The 21,624-nt window shown below is 27.1% G+C and overlaps 1 protein-coding gene across 1 annotated transcript in view; it reads left to right on the forward strand.

The window, feature by feature from the left end:
- Nucleotides 1–20,492, forward strand: part of LOC136973254 (putative uncharacterized protein DDB_G0274405) — a 51,327-nt gene extending 30,835 nt beyond the window's left edge. Inside the window, exons 12-18 of the mRNA XM_067267966.1 lie at nucleotides 208–279; nucleotides 1,506–1,562; nucleotides 2,214–2,270; nucleotides 2,373–2,438; nucleotides 2,526–2,582; nucleotides 8,545–8,645; nucleotides 19,624–20,492. Of these exons, the coding sequence (XP_067124067.1) occupies nucleotides 208–279; nucleotides 1,506–1,562; nucleotides 2,214–2,270; nucleotides 2,373–2,438; nucleotides 2,526–2,582; nucleotides 8,545–8,602 (367 nt within the window). The 3' untranslated portion in view covers nucleotides 8,603–8,645; nucleotides 19,624–20,492. The remainder of the gene's footprint in view (nucleotides 1–207; nucleotides 280–1,505; nucleotides 1,563–2,213; nucleotides 2,271–2,372; nucleotides 2,439–2,525; nucleotides 2,583–8,544; nucleotides 8,646–19,623) is intronic.
- The last annotated feature ends 1,132 nt before the right edge of the window (nucleotides 20,493–21,624 follow it).

Raw genomic sequence — 21,624 nt, forward strand, 5'->3', positions numbered from 1 at the left:
TAGTTAAAAATATAAAAAGTTTTTTAATAAAATATCAGATGGTACCATCAAATGTTGCAGGGAAAGTTAAGCAACTCATTGCTGGATTTTTTATCTTTTTTTCTTTCAGAATTAATTTTAGTTTTAAGTGGATTAACTTCATATTTCTAGTAAAATCATTTATTAAATATACTACTAATTAATTTTCGTTTTACTTTCTAATTTAAGGTCAGAACAAGAAAATACAATCATAGTCAAAGATAATGCTGTTCAAGAGGTTAATCAAGAAGAGAATAACAGGTATTTATTTCAGAAAAGTAACTTTTTAGGTATAGATTATTCATTTCAGATTTCTTACAATTTTTTTTCTTAAACATGTATATATTATTTTTTAAAAATTGTGACTTGCTGTTATGTTTAAAGTTGCAATAAAAAATATGTCACAATTTGATATTAGATTTTTTTATATTAGAAAATTTAATTTAAAATAATAATAATCATCATCATCATCATAAGCTTGATAGTATAGAGAAAAGATGAAATCTCATTCAAGATGGATCAGTTTCATAATTTCAGTTCTTCCCAAAGTGATTTAATTAAGCACTTGTTTGTATCAGATATTTATCAAATCTAATTACATACCAGATTTTCTTCGTCTAACCATTTTTTTCCACAAAATATTTTTTTAGAATTCCTTTTTATAATCAGCTGTAATATTTAGTATTGATAATATATAAAATAAATTATTTTTTGACACTAATGAATTATGCAAAACTAGTTTATCATAGATTCTGAAAAAAATTAAATTTTATTTAGTTTTATAAATAATATATTTAAGACATGTATTATAAAACTGAATATTGGATTACTGTTGTATTTTCTGCACTTTGTAGATTTGTAGACATTACTATACATTTTGTATAAGTACACACTGCTTTAGGCATGCTTCTAATTTGTTTATTCATGCTCTTTAATCAATCTGAACATGATACAGAACATAACCATTTTGTTAAGATTACATAGCTCTTGATTCCACAGTCAGCCTTCCAATGTGTAGCAATAGGCACAGCTGCACTGTCATGTCACCTTCACTACAATTTTTGCCCAGGATTTTTAGCACCAAGTGGCCAAACAAATTCCAATTTGTGGAATACTAGCATGCTGAATTATTAACATATAATTCCAGATTGTTGTCTACTTTTTGTGGGGTGCTGTATTAATGAAGTTTTATAGTATATATTATTATATAAATTAAAATCTCAATCTTTCAACTCTGGGTGCACTGATATATTTATGTGCTGTTCTTAATAAAAGTAATTCATTGTTAGTTATAACACAGAATAATTAATATTGCTGTTTAAACATTTAGTTTTCATAAAAATCCTCTTCTCTTTTGCTCTTAAACTTGCACAGCTAAGAATCATTATTTACCTTTTAATTATTAAATTATGTGTTTTAAGAAAACAATATAAGTTGTAAATATATATTTAACATTTATATATGAAATATACTAATGTTTTGTATAGGTTGGAAACAGAACTTACAAATGGAAGTGAAGAAGTAAATCAAAATATGAATAGCAGGTATATATTTTTTAATTTACTGTGTGCTTAATCTTTCTTTAACATCTAATGAATCTCTCAGAATTTACTTTATAAGATTCTTATTAATCAAATGATTGTAGTTTCTGTGATATAAATAGAATTTTCTGATTTTAATTTTTTCTCTTTATTCTAGAACATATAAAATTTTTAATACATATATATTTCTTAAATACATAACAAAATGCATCCCAGAAAAATAAAGCTAATTTATAACTTTTAATTTTGTTCTAACTTATAAAATACATATAGTAACTTGTTACTGATATTAATATAATCTGATAGATTTTTTTTTTTTTTTAAGTTTATGTTCATAATTTATAATAATGAATCAATTATTATTTATTTATTTTGTTAAGTATATGAACACTTACAGGTTACTTTGACTTTTGATTACTATTATAAATGTGTATAAATGATTTATTTTTAATGAATTCAATCCATAAAGAATAATTTGAATTAATTATATTATTATTATTACATTTTTAGAAAAATACAGTATATTGTTTATGTTTATGTAATTAGATATATGATTTCAAACATACAATTTATGTATTATATAAATAAAAATATTTTTAGCTGTATTCTCTCAGAATATTAAATGAATGTATGTGTGTATTTTTTCATTTAAAGTTTACATGAAGAGAAGACTGTTGAAGAAGAAAGTACAGAAGAAATTGTGAATATTAGGTATGCTAAAATATCTTGGTGTTGATATTTAATCAGTTATTTTCTAAATAAATAAATTTAGTGACATTTGAAAACATTTTTTAAACATAAAATATTTTGTAGACCAGATGATAATTCTGTATGTGAAAATGAAAATGTTGAAGAATTGAAAGAGCAGATGATAACCAGGTAGATTTTAAATTTAGTTTTTTTATCGTATTTTTTCCCTTTCCTTTTGCACTAAAATAGAACTGAAAATTTATTCCTTCTCTTCAGGCAAACAATGGAAACAGATTCTGCTGATGTAAAAATGGAAAACAATTTAAATGCCAGGTATTTATATTATTTTGTTTCTGAATTATGTTAAATTTTTTATATATTTAAAATAATGCAATACAGCATAATACAAAATAGAATTAATTAAAGAATGATAAAAATTAAACAAGTTGTTGTTAGAAAAACAGTTTGAGAAAAATGAATCACAGAACTATTTTTATTGCTAATTTTTAGTCATGTTAATTCATATTTATTACTGTTAAATCCAATTGAAGCAGAAAGAAGAATTTAGAGGTTTGTTCATAATTATCTTTTATTATTTTAATATTCTAATAATAGGAAAAATTTAAGACAAGAAATGATATGCTAACTATTTTTTTCTAAAATTATTGTGAAAAATAATGAAAGTACTTGTAACCTGAATAAATAGTGAAGGTTCTATTGTCACATTGTATAATAGAATTTGAATGTCAAACATCCAAATTACAGGTTATCAAATTATGCAAGGATTTTATTTTAAGTATGTCATAATTTGAATAAAATTTTACCATTTAAAGTAATGGTAAATGTCATAGTTGCATTCCTTATGCATGAATTTAACTTTAGTGACACACTAGATATGAATGATTGGATTGTAATAACAATCATTATTACAATGATTACAGCTGATGAAGACATCAAACATCAATGTAAGGTTTTCATCTACTGATATCATCTCTCACATTTTTTATTAGTGTCATGTAGTAGTTTTAAACTCTTGAAACAGTTATGTAGTGTCACTTCTGAACCTAATGCAGTAATCATCTCAGAGTAGCTCACCTATTTTTCACTTATTGTGTCCGTGATCAAAGTTACTTAAGTTTTTTTTTTTTTTTTTTACTTGTGTTGATCAAGAACTTTAAATCAATTTACTCCTGTTTGTTTAGTCTATGTTGTCAAATTAGCATAAAAGATATCTTAAAATTTGCAGATGTGATAAGTGATGTTACTGTATATAAGAGTTGTTTCTATTTTTCTGACATGAGACTGTATATTGTAATTTTATAAATACTTTTTCAGTAATCTGCTTTCAGTTTACATATGTGCTGAGGATTGTCCAAATTGAAACTGAAAATTTATCACATTAAACTATTTTGATAATCTTAACCTAGCAGTTTTTGTTTATTAAAACTGTACAGCATTTTTATTGTGAGATAAAATGAAAAAATAATAATTATATTCATCTTGATTGTGATTTATATATAATTCTTTGTAATTAATCAGCATGAATTATATATTCAGATTAATTACAAAGAATTGATTGATTAGGTTATTACATAGATTGTTATTAAAACAATAAATCTGACATCCTTGATGATACATTTTAAATTTTAAAGAGAGAACAGATATATGTAAATAAATTTTATATAAATCATATAAATATTTAAAAATGCATATATTTGTCATTCTTAATCTTATTGTTAGTTTAAAAAAGAAAAGAAGGAAAGAAAATGGAAAACGTGCTATTTAACATTCAAATAATTTTTAAACTGATGTTACAGAATTTAATAGCTTATGATTAGACTGATGGTGATTAAATTTGCAGAAAACATTGTGCAAAGGTTAAAATACAATAAAATCTTGATTTAATGGACAAAATTTCCAGTTTGTATATTATATGTGAAAATTAACACCATGTTAATTTAAAAATACTTTTTATAAATAATTAAATTAACAGGTTTTTCACATCCGAGTCACGCTTTTAATTAAATATAATTAAAGTGTATTTTCTAAAAAATGTTTGTTTATTTTTATTCTAATCATATACTTGTTTATCACATTCTCAGAACTACAGTGAGTGCATAAGCAATAATACATGTAGAAAACTTTTCTGTCAAATTAAACTTCTCATACATACTTAATTTTAATTACACAAATGTATCTACATAAGTAAAAACAAATAAACTGACTAATTTGTCAATTTTTTAATACATGCATTTGGAAAACCTAATATTTATTACATAATGAATAGTCCTTGCCCAAATTAGTCTTTTAAATCGAGGTTTTACTCTGCTGGATATTGATGATTTAATTTCTCGGGTTATTTTTTAAAAATAAGTATAAGCTAATTTCAAAACAGTATTATGCTTCTGTAACATTAAGAAAAATTCATTTATTTTTAAACATGTTTTGAAATGTTTCATGTGTTTATGTAGCATTTTGTTTTTTAACTGTAAGCAGTGAGTTTTTATATTATTAAGTATTATAAAATGGCAAATTTTCAGGATATTTAAAAAATGTAAATGTTAATGACAAATAAAATCTTAAGTCCATCCCACTTGATATATGACACATGATTCCCATCTATCTTTCCACTTTGGTGGTTAAAGTTCAAGGTCGAGGGACTAGAAGTTTAACCACCAAAATTTAACAGCATCAATCTCCCTAATACACAAATCTCCTTGCAAAAGTTTTTGACAAAAGGCAAAGGAATTATTAAACTTTAAAGTGGGTGAACAAAATTGTCTTCCCAAGCATGCATCGCACACACACTAATACCCATATATTCAGAAAAATGTCTTGACTTTTTTGCATTTCTCAACATTTCAAGGGCCTGAGTCCAAAAATTAAAAATCTTAGGGGGTCATTTTTTTTGTTTATATATAACATCCAGGAAAGTAAAAATTTTAAGGAATTATAGCAGTTTTGTATGAGTTTTTAAAATTAAAATTTGAATTATAAATGAAAGTATTTTTAAATGTTGATAACATTACAGGGTGACAATAATTAACCCATACAAAGTTTGTAGCAATGCTGCACCTGAACTTTTTTACTGTCACCAATTTACATAATATTGTTTAATTCTCCATGATTTCCTGCCCGTGTAGATATACTTTCGATGTAATAAGGGTTAGTTCTTTATTTTTTTAATGGTGTCAAACAAATGTTGTGCAATTTTGGAGCTATTGCGGCAAGGAAAGCATCAATGTGAAATTGTTCGTCTGTTCGGTGTTCCAAAAATGACAGTCTCAGATGCAGTTCGGCGATTCAAGGAGCTTGGCCACAATGGTGACCGTCCTGGACGTGAAAGAAAGCGCACTGTCAACACGTCTAGGAACCGCAAGATCATCACAAAGTGAGTTGACTGACATGCGAAGGTCTCCATGAGAAAAATTGCTCGTGAGATCAGAATCACTCGCAAATTGGTGCGGTTAATGGCGAAAAAGAAACTCGTACTCAAGCCCTACAAGTTCCAAAAGATTCAGCTCCTCACCGATGAAAACAAGTGCGTGAGACTCCAAAGATCCCGTTAACTCAAGCGTCGGGCCGCAGGTCGACAATGGGAGTGCATTCTCTTCACAGACGAGAAGCTTTTCTCCGTACAACCATCAAAACGACGCAGTCCGCGGGGGCTCCTGGACGCTCAGCTGTCATCGAACATCACAAAATCCAATGTCAGTCATGGTTTGGGGCGGAATTTGTGCGAGCGGCAAGACACCCCTTGTTTTCGTCGATCAAGGGGCCAAAATCAATCAAGATGTGTACCACCATGACATTCTCGAGGCTGTGGTACTTCTGTGGGCTCAGCAGCATTTTGGCAGTGCGAAATGGACATTTCAGCAGGACTCGGCGCCGACACACAGGGCGAAGAAGACTCAGGAGTGTGCAAGGCTCATTTTCCCGATTTCATCTCGTCTGCGGAATGGCCACCGTACTCGCCGAATCTGAACCCAATGGACTACAGTGTGTGGTCCATTTTGGAGGCCAGGGTCTGTTCTAAGCGCCATGAAAGTTTGGAGTCGCTGAAGCAATCCTTGCACTGGGAGTGAGACAAACTGTCTCCAGAAGAGCGCGGCCCATCGCTGAGAATTTCAAAACGCATTTGGGGCTCTGCATCAAAGCAAAAGTAGGCCACTTTAAAACTGGCTGAATATCCAATTAATACGTAAAGTATTGTCACTGTTATATGCTGTTGTTTTGCTAATTTTCATTTCTTTAATAAATTTATGATACAAAAAACTTGTACGGGTTAATTATTGTCACCCTGTAATTGGTAAAATTTTAAATAATTCAATTTTAGATAAATTTGGGGAAACATTAACCCAAAGAGCAAATTGAATTTGTAATTTTTGGTTAATATGTGAGTGTACTGCCAGTTCAAATATTTAAAACTCTGAAATCACTCAAATACATATTAATTTTAGATTAGTGTATTATAATTTTAATGATTATTTATTGTCATTCCAGCTTGTTTGCTAATCTCAAATAGCACTTAATTGTATGTTATGCAGTACTTCAGCGCATGTGTGTTAATATATTACAACAACTTGGACATTCTAAATACAAAATATGTTGAAAACTATGGGATTTTCTTTTATTACAGATTTAACCTGTTACAACATGAGATCTGAAATAATTGCATTGTTTTTTTCAAATCCATATTTATGGAATATAAATATTTTTTCATTTGGTTGGTCTCTTCTAAGTTATTTATAGATCATTTATGTATTAAAAATGCAATTAATCACAATAAAAGGTTAGCAACAACTTTTCAACATATTCATTATATTTTTCATCATTCTTTTCTTGTACATTAATTCCTAAGATAGGAACCTTTGTTGTTGTATACATTTTTCAAGAAAACTTGTTTTGTGATTCAGGTTATTGCAGTGATTCTCAGCCACTGGTCTGTGAAAAGAGTGAATGTCTGCAGAAAAATATTTGACTATGTTGGCACAGTTGATTAAGGTGTCATTTAAATAGTAATTTAGAGTTACTGTGCTAACTTTGTTACATACAGTAACTCTGGATAAGCATATATAAGTGTAATAAATAAGCATAATTTGTAGCCACACATAATTACTGATCCAATAGCATTATATATACATTCATAATGGCAAGAAAAAGTATGAGAAACACTGTATTATTGTGATATCATTTTCATCCAAAAATCTGATCACATGTATTACAGTCACAATGTGACATTTTGTGTTTAAATACATTGCTGTTTTAGAAACCCTTCTGTTTTGCAACTACTGGTTTATAAATTAATGTTTGTTCACTTATGCTTTCTGTTATTGAAATAATTAAATTAGTTACGTATATAATAATTATCGAAGATTCTAGAAGAACAAATCATGAAGAAAGTAAAGTTGTTTTACAGCTGTTTCTATTTAGTTTATCTAATAAAACGATGGGAAAGATGAACTTTATTAATCAGATGGTCAAAAAGTACAGAATTAGAATGCATCCAAAGATATGATACTGGCCAATTTTTGCCTGTTAGTTAATGTCTTTGTTGTATAGTCTCACCAAATGATGAAATATTAGTCTTGTCAAGTTTTAAAAAAGCTTATACCCTGCTTTGTTGAAATGTTATGGAACAGCATTGGAAAGACGAAAGCAATCTCGTGATCCTAATGTAGACAGCTTCTTTGATGGAAAAATTCATTGGATAATTTCTTGTCAAATGAAAAGAAATATTTCTATGAAGGAAAATCAAGTTTGTATCAAAAGTATATAATGATGTGGATTTATATTTAAAGTTTTTTAAAGATTATCATTCCTATTAGATTAGAAGTATAAATGAAATTTTATTTACAATAATAAATAGGCCTATTTGTAATTGACCATAAATAAATTATGTAAATATTTCTTTTATTTCAATTTGGGTGCAAAAAATGAAATTATATAAAGTCAGATACTTTAGAAATTATAAAACAATTTTAAAAATTCTGCATAGGAAACTTTTTATACTCTAATGGGTTAATCTATACAGGGTATTTATATTCTTTTCTCAGTTTAGTAATACATAGAAGGATTAATTGGTTTTATTTAGTCAAAGTTTTGTCACTTATGTACAGATTTTATACACTATATTGACAGAAATGTGGGTCTGTGTAATCTTATATATAATTAATTGAAATTTTTAATCTGTATTTTATTATTAACTGTGTTTTTAATCCTATAGATTATTATTTATTCTATGATAATAAATGATAAACTTGTAAACTATGTTGCAATTAAATATTTTCTATAGTCCAGAAGATAATTTTGTAGAAGAAAGATCAAGTTATGAAACATCGATTGTGTCTTAGCTAAAAATGCAGTGATTTGAAGAATTTTGAAAAATTTGGACTAGTAAGTAAAATAATTATTATTGATATTTCTGTCACAATATATACTGTATATTTCCACAGATAAGACTAGGTATAAATTTTCGTCAAAGTTTTATAGTTTTAGCATGTATCTGTCCTATAAGACGACCCCCAAACTATCAACGGCCTATGAATTTAGTTTAGATCAGCGATCATCATCTGGATAATAATACTGTATAGCGTATACGGAATTATGTCCTATTTATAATTTTTCGAATGAACAAATTTTATTTTCTGCCTTGCTATTGTTGAAAACGTTTGCACTGATTCGGGCATTCGGGTAATGACCTTGACTATTTACAAAAATGTGGTATGGGTTATTCTATTTTGTGGACATGCTCTACTTTCTACAAGTAAATAATTACGGTTTGTCCGTTTTTTTATAATGGTTTTAATTTATATAAATTTCAATCTAATTTTTTAGTATCTGTCCTATAAGACGAACCCGGATTTTGGGGGTCTTTTTTTATGATTCAACTATCGTCTTATCTGTGGAAATATACGGTAATTAAAACTAAGAAATTAATTTAAATCACGAAATCACTAATATGGAGAAACTTTAAATGTGGAACCCTTTTTATTTTTTATTTTAATTTTTTAAAATTAAACGTAAAAAAAAAATACTTTATAATTTACTGCTGTAATTCTTATATTATTTATACATGTGCTATATTTATCTTATAATTTTTAACTTTTCTATTATATGCAGTTCACCAATTTTTATATATTTTATAAATTTTTAATTATGTATATGCATTTTATTGTTTTAATGTATTTTGTTACTATTATTTTTGTGGGACAAACCAGTTGTTTTTTAGGAGTAGTCATCACATACTATGTAGCATTACTCTGTAAATTATGAATAAATAAAATAAATATCTGCAATAATTAAAAAATTTCTCACATGATTCTAAAAATGTATTTGAAAAGATGTGATCAGTTGTTAGATACCTTTAGTTTATAAATTTCATCTTTATTTTCTTTTAGTCTTTTTGAAATATTTACTATGTGAGTATATAATAATAACCAAAAAACTTCAAATATTGGAAATAAAATACTTTCACCTTTATTACTTAGACTTCTTTAGTTAGAATTGGCTTTGCTTGATAAGCAAGAAAATAGCTTATATTTAACATTTTTTAAATGAATTTCAATAGAGAAATTTTATAACCTTATCACTTCAAAAATATTGGAAAATCACAATGAAAATGTTTCATTAGGGGAACAAATTTAAATGAGATTAAAGTGCTTTTGAGTATTATATATTCGACATCAGGAATCAGATGATTATAAATGGAATAGAACTATGACTTCCATATATCTGAACAGATTCAGCAGTTTTACAGTTATTATATAGTTTTTGGTTCTGGGATTTCAGTATTATATTATAATAGAGAATTGCTATTGTTGCCACTTGTTTTGATGTCTAGCAAACACCTTTATTCTTAAGGACAACATAAGAACCACATAGATAATTTAACATCTACAGTGTGTTGTTGTTTTGTCTGCTAGGAATCCTGTATACTTTGCTTCTTTTTAGTGAGTTAACACACAATTCTGTATTGCATAAGCCTTAAAGATAGTTAATTTTAAGTGTCAGAGATGATTTCAGTTTTTTTACTTTTTTCTGTATTATATAAATAGGAAGAGTGTTAAAATAGTAAACGGAGAATTGTCTGTGTTTTGGTAAGTTTTCTTTACATGTTATTTTCAACGAAATTGGTCTCTTTCTAACCAAATCCCAGAAGTTCTAGTTAAAAGATCTATCAATTAGAAAAACAAATGCTGCTTTCTTGTAAGGATCAAGAGTATTGGCTAGAACTTATATTGAAGCAAAGAAATCCTTTTATATATAATGGTAGTTGCTGAATAATTGTCAGTGCTTTCAATAATCATAAGATTTAAAAAATTGAAGTTTTGAAGTATTTTGATAGTCTTTAAGTTTTAAATGTAGTGAATCTCTGAACATCAGGATTGTAAGATTAAATTTACAAGTCTTTGATTATATTGATGATTATAGCATTCAAAAGCACTTGAAAGCTGCTTATATTTTTTGTTTCGGTAAAGCATTTTTATTCTGATGTTGTTACAATTATATATCTGTTGTATAGTGCTTCAGGAGAGATACTGGAAGTCATTTGATCTAACTGTTGAATTTTTTTTATAAATGTAGAGTGAATTACTTTATAAATTTATATATTAAATTTAATGATTCTTTCAGAAAATATACATTTTTTTGAGTAAGTGATTCAATCATATTTCTAATTTTGTAAATTATTGAAAATATTCAGGTGAAAATAATTATTTTTAATGAATAAATCAATCTGACTTAAGTACAAAAAACAATGGACTAAAACAGCAATTAAAAATAAGTTACGCTTTTGGATAATAATTAATAAATATATTAGTTTTGCCAGCATTATTCCAAAAACATAGAGGAGTGTTTTTATATGCCTTTCCTGGATATTTTTCATAATCAAGTTACTTATCCTTTTGAAAATAAGAAAAATAATGTGTAAAATTAAATAAATGCTATGCTTTATACTATATTTCAGAATTAATAAGATTGTCAAAAACAAGAAGTTTCTAAATTGTATAAAAATCATCTTTAGTAGATTTAGTTCCATTCTTATCTTTAAATTGATCTGTGAATAACATTATGAATACTATACATATATATCAATAGGAAATTTTAATCCAATGGAAAGTGTTGCATCTGTAAGCAAAGATATGAATGTTTCTTTTTATGTGATAATTCAATGTTAAATTGATTTTTTTTTTTTTTTAATCATAGCTGTCAGTTTATTAACATTATGTGGAATTATCTTTATTTGTTAGTTGATATAAGTTAATGCCTTAACATGCACTCAAATATAAACTATGGAGGAAAAGTTTACAATAGTATCTGTTTATTTGATAAATTATAACTCCACAACTAATCATTAAGATATGAATATGCTTTAATGGAGTATATGAATAACAGTTACATCACTTTCAAGTGCTGTACTTTCTCAAGTTTCCATTCTGGTCTTCAGGAAAGCAACAATGAACAAGCAATTTTCTTGTTTGTTTATGCTTTCCTAAAGGTGAGTGAGAACTTGAAAGTTATGTAACTGCTATTCATACACTCCATTAAAGTATGTCTCATAGTTTAGTGACTGTTTACTTCTTAAGATATATATTTAGCTATGTTAGTATGAAGGGATTGCATTGCTAATTAATTCATGTAAGATATATCATTGATAAAGGAAATGAAACTATGAAAGGTTCTTAAAATGTAGTTGTAGTTATTGATTAAAAAAAAAAGAAGAAAAGAAAAACATTAAAGAAAGATATAAGTAAAAAATGTTGAAATGAACTTTAAAAAAGAAAATATCAGTTTATGGATGAAATGAATTATAAGGACAATAAGTTTAATTTCATTTAAAATAGTTAGAATAATAGTTCATAAAGAGATGAAAGAATATGAAGGTCATGTACAAATTAAAAAGTTAAAATTAGGTGTAAATGACATTGAAGAAGAGATAAGAAATATTGAAAAAGAATAATAACTACAGAAAATAACTGTATCCATTCTCATTATGAGTTTTTCAAGAAAGATTACTAAAAAGATAAATTATATTTGATATATAAATTCTAGTTCAAATGCTAGGACATCGCAAAGAAAAGGCAAACCATATAATTTTGATTTTCTTTATAATGAAATCAGACAGTGAATTTTGCTTCATAATAAGTAATAAAATTATTGATTCATGTGTTAGTGTCAGAACTAAATTGATTAACGATTTTAATTTAAAGTTAGTATTTCATATAGGTTTTGATACTAGAGGATTATGTACGAGGAGGAAAGAGAGCAATAATAAATATAACAATTAGTAGCATTCGTTGTCAACTTGTTTAACATCTTAACATTATTTGAGTTTGTGAGATAGTTTTGCATACAATATTTTAACATGCCCTAAATTAATTACAATTTTCTGAAAGAACAAACTATTTATACCTCTAAAAAAAGGTGATTCGGGACAGTATAGTTTAATAATTTTATCAATATGATATTTAGGATCTGCTATTCTGACATTAAATATACTGTATTAACATACACCACTTTTGTAAGTAAAGAGAATAAAAACAAGGTAACTATGATCTACAAGATGAATTGTGTCTTTGCATACATCCTGCTGCCATAGTATTTCAGTTAATGGGTTGGTTGTTTCATTTCGTATAAATCTTAAAGTGGAACAAATATTGAAACAGGAAAATAACACCAAAAATGAATTTTAAAGTTCAGAATGGAAGTTTACAAAATCACTTAATAGATCATAGAGAAAGAAAATTATGATTAGGAAGTAAGAAAAACTTATCTAGAAAGGCATTAAGTTATTCAAAAAGATAACATCTGCAGTACTATTCAGTCCAGAAAACAATAGGCGTAGGTGGTTTTATTAAATGCTATGTCAATATGACATTATTAAAAACCATCGTCTAAAAAGTTTTTTTTATATTAGAATTAAAGGGAATAGAAAGCATTCCAGCTTACACTGTTAAATTAAAAGTGCAACTAATCTTTAACTTAGGACAAAAAATCATTTTCATATTCAACAGCCTTCATAAAAGCACAATGCATATAATGCTAGGATGATTGAATATTAGGATGTTAGATTGATCTTGCATATAAAAAACATTGATTTTAAATTTTGCAAAATTACAGAAAACAAATTTATGACTATACAATATGTTATATATATACAAGTTTCTGATTTAATAAAATAATAATCATTGAAATGATTAATTGAAAAATTGGCTGTTTAATTAAGTTCTGAGATGTTAAATAGTTAAATGGACTTTTTTTGGTCAGATATAAGTGATAATGTTAATGATGTCAAAAAATTATCTTTTTAAAAAGAAATAGAATGTAAATTTCATTAAAGGATGTTATGATGATTTAAAAAATAATTGGTTTTCTCCTATTTTGTAGGATAGTGCATTAGAAGTGATCTTAACACTACAAAGATCCTTCCTAAGATATTGCTGATATTGCCAAACAATTTTTAATAAAGCCAATATGTACTGTATTTAACAGCATCATTGTTGGTGAATTCACACAATATGCAGAGACAAAAATACACACATAATTTAGAAACAAAGTGTTTTTTGTCTACATAATTTCCTTTCAAACTCAAAATTATTAACTTTCGAGTTAGAATGTGTACTTGTATATCTGTGTAGTAAAACTTGAAACCCAAATTCCTCAGCCAGTATTTCTTTCATTACAATTACAAGCAAGTTACTGTCTTCAAACTTCTCATAAATGCTTCTCAATTTAACAAAAAGTTAATAGTCCAATGGCATTAAATTAGGACTATAAATGATTATGTACATTTCCAACCTGGCCAAACTGGATTCGGCTTAGTCTGTCATGATTTATGTGACACCATCATATAAAGGAAAATAAGGTTGGTTAAAAAGTAATAAAGTGTTAGTTGAAACAGAGCTTCATTAAGTTAATTTGTTACATTTAATTAAATTTTAAAGATAGAGGTCAATGATTATTATGAAGAAATAACTTTCCATGCTGAAATCTCATTAGTGTGAAATATAGGGTTTCAGTAGAAAAGCTATTTTGTAGACAAGTAAATTTTTTATTAATGTAGAATATGTAGATACAGAATTTTAGAAGTTATGGACATTATTCTAGTTATTGATGGTATTTGTGGTGGTATTTTATTTTTGGGAAGATTTTTCATGCCAAATGGCATTGCCTTTTGTAAAAAATAAATTAAGCACATTCTATACACAGTTGTTGTAAAGAAAAACAAAACTGCAATTTGTAATGAAGCTTTTTAATAAGCAAAGTACTGTATTTGATGCATGAATACATAATTACTTGATGCATTGAAAGCATCATTCTCCTCAAAATATGGAGGTATTAATTTACAAAAAACATAGTTACTAGAACTAATGGACTAGGCTTATTTTATTTTCAGTGTATTTAACACTTTCCAAAATGCATTTCAGTTTTACTGGCCCTTTGCAATTGGATTACATACAATAATATGAATGCGAAAAATTTATGGAAGTAATAAACTTAGGTGCACTCTGCATTCACAGCCATTACTCAGCTGATATGTAAATTTTTTTACTACTTTATAATTTGCACAGTCACCAATATGTAAACAAAGGGCAATATAGAATAGGGTGCTGTCTCCATGTTGTTTAGAATTCAGAAAAATAATAATAAACATGTTAGGATTGTTGGTTTGTGAGAAGATTCTCCAGAAATGATGCAGTGGAATGGCTATGCAGCTGATTTCTTGGGAATTGTTTGAACAAATCTACTGTCAGAGCATTCCTCACACACTACTAGGAAACTGGTTCCATCATGCCTGGTAGACCATTCATAACTATTGTCAAGGAAGACAGTATTTTACATTGAGTTATACCATTTGTAGAACAAATGCATAGATCATCCTGTTTCTCAATGAACTTCCAGCAAAACAAGACTATGGTTCTCTTGTATGAATGTTAATTTGTTAATGTCAATTATGTGCAGGAAGCAATTTGCATGGACCATGACCACCTGTCTTGAATAAAAAGTCAATGGTGGAGTAATTTGGTTTGTCAAATCACTCTTTCCAGTCTGTACAGAAATATTGGCCAGAGTCATCAGGTTCCAAAATGGTGTAAAGCAAGAAGTCAAGTTTTCAGCAATGGTGCAATTGTAGGGGATATTTTGAGTATTCTGGCATTGATGATTTACTTTTGTACAATGACTGTCAATACACAGTGCTATCAGCCAATTTTTCACTAGCATTTCCTGCCTTCGGTGTGTTTGTAAGGAGATGATCTTCCAACAAAATCTTGCCATCTGCATACTGCAAGTTCCGTCACTAAGTGGTTTTGTCAAAATCAGGTCCAAGGAGTGAGTCCCAAACTTACACTCAGAATCCAATCAATGACCTATGGCATGTCTTTAAGAAGGTGGTGTGAAAACACAAACCCCAAAAAAAAGCTTGACTAAAGACAGTACTTTAAGAAGCATGAGCTAGCATTCCACAAGACCTTTATTTTGTATATCACACCAATGCCTAGACAAGTTGTCAACTTGTATACTGTGAAAAGAGAGCCTGCAAAGTAATGATTATATGTCAATGCTTGGTGTACTTAAATTTATTACCTACACATTTTGATTGGAGTGATGTTTCCAGGCATGTATTGAGATGCATGTTACAGCATACTTATAGATTTTTGTTTTGAAGCATAGCTCAAGTGGATTACTTTAAATTTCTAATTGTTTGCAACTTATAAAGAAACTTTTGCAAATTGCAACAGTTTGAGACTAAAATTTGATTATTCTATATTTTTATTATTTAATTTAATTTATTCTGTTAATAGATTTACAGAAAATACTGAAAATCCTAATATAAGGTTTATTATTATGAAGTTAATCTTGTATTTTTATTATTGTTTAATTATTAATAATTAATGTAAATGAAATATTACTCTTTGTATAGCAAAGTCTTTTTATATCTGATTTATATTAAATCAAAAAAGAAAGAAAAAAATATTTTTTAAAAATTTAAATACTTATGTCATTTTGAACAAAAATGACTTAGTAAGTGTGCTATTTTATTAAATAATAATAATTAGTGTTGTTTACTTATTAATATTTGACTAATTTTTAAATTAGAATAAAAAGCATTATTACTTAAAACGTGTACAAGCATTGTTCATAAATTGAATAAAATGTTTCAGTGGAAGTGAAACTAGAACTCAATTACTCTTAGGAACATATTTTTATGTCTTTGCATCTAATGATGCAACTGATATTTACAAATTACATGAACAAAAGTAGTGAAATAAATCAATTTAAAATAGTTCCCCCTTGTAAATAGAAAATGTTCAACCAGTTTCATTTTCTTCTCCTTGTCAGCATATCTGATAAAATACGAAAAGCTTGAGTGTGCTTGCAGAATTTAAATTTGTTATTAAATTATTAAAATGATCTTTTTCTTGTCATTTATAAAGATTATATTTGTTGACTTTACAGTTGAGTATGGCACATTTCAACTGAATCCGCATGCTTGAAACAAATGCCATCTATTAATTTTCTAAGAATAAAAGAATGTATAAATTTGGAACTCGCTGTTTATTTTTAGAGTTTCAGTATAATAAAAGAGTTTCGATATTAATACAAGTTGTTAAGATAGCAAAATATTGATTATAATATGGCTTAAAAGTCTGTTATTTAAAGCCAAACATGTTAGAAAGGTGAATGAAAATAATTTAACTTTTAGATATCTTTGGTTCATAAGCTTTTTCAAATAATCACTTTTATATATATATAATATGAAATATAGTTTTTATTGTTGGTCATGTGCCATGGGCAAGTTGCTATAGACATACACAATATTTGTTGTGTGTCATCTATTTTTATGATATGCTAGATAAGAATTCTTGATCAAGAAACCTGATTAGACCAGACCATCTTGTATCCACCAAGAATGTCATTTGTTAAACATGTTTTTAATGTTGCATCTGGATTTTTCACACTGGTCTGAGCCTTGTCAGGCCAAACAACTGTGTGCGCATCCTTAAGATAACTGGCAACACTATCCAAATTTATGGTGATTTTTTATGGCTCATGTGTAAGTGATAATGGGGTAAATTCTTTTATATATTTTATGTTGCTGAACATTACAAATCAGCATGAATTTTTGTTAGTTTTGTCATACAGGTTTTGTTTGATAATGTTTCTTTATTTGTTCTTACATCCATAAGAAGTTCCATATTTCAAAAGACTATTGCAGTAACTTTCTTCATTTCTGCAGGATAACTGTAAATTTTATTCTCCAAATCAGTTTTCATCTGTTTATTTTATTTCTTTGAAGTTATGTAACTATGTTTAATCTTCTATTATGCAACATGAGAAAGGTGTTTCATTCATTCTCAAACTGCATTAGGAATTCAAAGGAGGTATGGAGCCAACTGACAGATACAGATGAAATGCAATACAATAATTCTTGTTTGAGTACATCTGCCAGATATGATTAGAGAATATTTTATATCACTAATGAAATATGCATTATATATTTTTTAATGTTTGATAGAATAAATACAAAAGTTGAATTTTTTTTTTAAATAAAATTTTAAATATTTCAAAATTAAAACAAACATAAGATTATGTTTACAATCTGATGGTGATAAGTTATTAATATAATTGGTCTATTTTTCACATTTGAATTGATTTTTGAAGGACAGATTTTATTGTAATATTTATAATTTTAGTGTTGCTTATTTTAAGTTGATATTAGAGAAAAATATCAGTTGATCATTAAGAATAACTTAAGTAACAAATAACAATCAATAAAGCATGTATGCGATAAAATCCTGTAGTTTTTACATTTAAAAAGTTTCCTTTTCCTCCATTGTAATAGTTTGAAACAATATTAATATTTTGTAAATTAACAAAATTCAAAAGCTATAAATATTTTATTACTGTATAATGTTCTGTTGATACGGTATGATCAGTTCAAAACTTACAGTAGTATAGCAATTTAAAAAATAGGAGTAAAATATAAAAATGAAAATTGGGATAATTTGCAATTGTAATATTTGATTTACGTAAGAGAAAATGTTTCTAACTAAACTCAATTTTAAAAAAATAAAAAATTAGTTTAGTACTGAGAAAATTGTTTATATAATTATATAGTTGCCTTATAATCTATCAATCAAGTTTAATGTTTTCCTGCAACTGAATGACAAGATTTGCAGATTTTACTCAAATATCATTCAAATGCCAATTCATTTAAGCCATTTATATTAGTAAGTTCATTATGTTTTCAATGTAATCTTATCCCAAAGTTTGATGACATCACACTTTAAAGAGCATCCCTTGGAATAGTGAAGATTTTATATTTTGACTTGAACTATGTTCAAAGTCTTTGGATTGGTTTATGTACAGTACATTATCCTTGAAATATCTATAAAATAGAAGCCAGAAAGATTTGGATCTGGTGAATATACATGCCAGTCTCTTCCATAATGCAAAGATCTTTGAAGTTTAGATTCAAGTGTACTGAATACATCATTATAATGTAAATAACTCCAAATTGACATTTGAATGATATTTGATTAAAATCTGTATATGTTGTCCTACAAAACATTAATCTTGATAGGTAAGTTTTGGATCACTCTGCATAGTCTCTTAACATTTTATAATCCATTGTTTGGCTAACAGTGATCACAGAAATAAACTATTAGTTATCTTGAACATGTAACTGACGTTCACTTCTTTTTATTTGAAATTAACATAACCTGATATAATAAACTAAAACTATAAATTTCAAATAAACAGCATGGGATAGTTGATTCAATATTTTAAGTCCAAACGCTTTAGATAATAAAGATTAAGTCAAAATAGAAGCGAATCCATTAACTTGTAATAATTAAATAGATTTGGAGAAGGTTTAAACAAATTCCAAACAGTTGTTTACTAAAATATTAAATTAATTTATGACATTTTGAATAAATACTAATTCCATTATATTAATTGTAAAAGAAATATCATTAATACCGTTAAAAATATATTTGAAACAAGTGCAATAATTCATTAGTCATATTTTTCCTTTCAATTATTAAATGTATTGAATTGAAATTTTTTGTCAGTAAAAATCCTGTAATATTAAGCGATAAATATAATTTTTATGACTGGAAGAGAGGTGACTTTTAATTTATTTTAAAATTTTCTTTATTTGTAGATTGATTCAAAAGAAAAATTCTGATTACATCTATTTTAAAATACATTGAAATTTCTAAAGAAAAACAACTTACTGTAAAAATGAATAATTTAATTATTTAATGAAAATTTCCTATAATTTATACATTATTGCTAGTCTAGTTAATGTATTTGCATATATAATAATAATAATAATAATTTACTAACAGTATATTTATTTTTTTAGAAAGACTCTGTATATCACTATTGCTAAACATCAACTTCTACTGCAAGTAAGAAACATCAATTATCATCATCGTATATCCACAATGTTTCTTTACGTTGCACCTGCCTTTTTTGTAAATATAGGAATTAGACTTGGTGTGATTCATTGATTCCACTTTAAAAAATTACTATTAGACCAATGTCTTGTTAAGACTAGTAACAATGTACGAAAAATGTAACATATTTTACAGTATTATTCCAAAATTCATAGTAAAAAAAAAGAAAAATCATTAACTTTCACTGCGTATTGACCTAAAAATTAAGTCCAACATGTGTTTTTAATAAAAGTCAATGAAAATCCGGATTCATATTTAAGATTTTAATTGTCCAAAGTACCATTTTTGTGTTACTTTACACTGTTTTTATGTAATCCTATATCTACCAAAAATATGTCTCATTTTAGAAACGTTGATCGAATTTTATGAATTAAATAAGTGCAGTTATATCATTCAAGTACAACTATTGTCCAGGAGACAGCACTATCATCGTTAAATAAAGAACTAATTTTTTAAAATTAATTGCAATGTAATTAGATTTACGACAGAGTTATCTATATATCGATTTTCTTTCAATAACGTTCTTTATTATAAAAATTATTTAAAAAAATTACAAAAGATTCTTTTAAATTATCTAAAAATTCATTTATTCTTTATTAATTAATGAAAATTTTATATATATATACAGTCTTATACTGTATATACTGGCTTGTTTAACGATTAAAATTGAATTTTGTTTAGTTGAATATATTATTTCGCTATACATTATTGTATATTTTCATCATTTATGTTAATAAATGACAAATAAAAATAATTAAATTTAAAATATAATAAATGATGTAATTCAACCTCATTTTAAACTATTCAAATTGCATTATTTCGTGAAATTTATATATAATTTGTTTTACTTATTTAAACAGTAAGAACGGGAAATTGACATGAATCTAAGAGTTTTATTATTTAAATACGTTTCATGACTAAAAACAAAATGGAGTAAATAGATCATTCGGAAATATTACTAATTTATCATTTCATATTTTAAATTATAAAATAGCTAATTTCTTAAAATTCATTAAGTATAAATTCGTTCCAGTCTCTTCGAATTAGCAGTAGAATAAAATGAAATTGGCCGACAATTTATAACGAAGCGAGGTGAAAGGTTAAAGTATTGACATTTATTTTATTCCGTCGGATATTCAATTTCTTAATAAGTGAAACATAAACCTTTTTAGGAAGAAGAAAAATTATAATGCTGTGAAAATTATTAAATACAAGAGTACATTTAAATACAGTACTTAATATTTTAGTTGTATTTAGATTGGAGTCAATTTCTTAACAAAAACATCTGGGCACAGACTGGTATTAAGTTTTGTATGCATTTACTGGTGAATTTTCTTATAATCCGTTAAAACTATCGGTTCAGATTCAATTTAGATGGAGCCATCTTTCTCACGTGTCGAATTATTATTATTTCTCCCGTTAAATAATTTAATGTAAACATTAGATGACGTCCGAAATTTTTTGATGGTCACGAGATTAGACACGAAGACCCCCGACTGTTTATGAGCCGATGGTCCTGGGAGAACCTCTCTTAGGAAGTTCACATCTTTGGGCGGAGTCTCTTCAAATTCGGTGTAAGGTGTTTATAGTAGTGAAAATCGTAAATAGTTATAGTAGCGATTTTAGAAAAGACGATTGCGTATGTAGTAATTAAACTATTACATTTCCTAGGCAAACATCTGTACAGGAAGGAGAAAATAGGAAAAATTTCAATTTCCGTTCTTTCAGACTTGCCTGGTAAAGTCGCGACTTATATATCTTTTGTCTAACTGTCAATCCGAAGTGTAACGGCAGCTGGTGGTACGCGTGACTCGCCTACGAGGCCTTCATTGAGACCAAAAGGACACCGGGCTATTTACTCATCGCGCCGATAAGCCCCGTCTGCTCCATAAGAACGTCCACAGCTA

This window comes from Centruroides vittatus, unplaced genomic scaffold (assembly GCF_030686945.1).
Source record: "Centruroides vittatus isolate TY-2023 unplaced genomic scaffold, ASM3068694v2 contig_3125, whole genome shotgun sequence".
Taxonomy (NCBI): Eukaryota; Metazoa; Arthropoda; class Arachnida; order Scorpiones; family Buthidae; genus Centruroides; species Centruroides vittatus.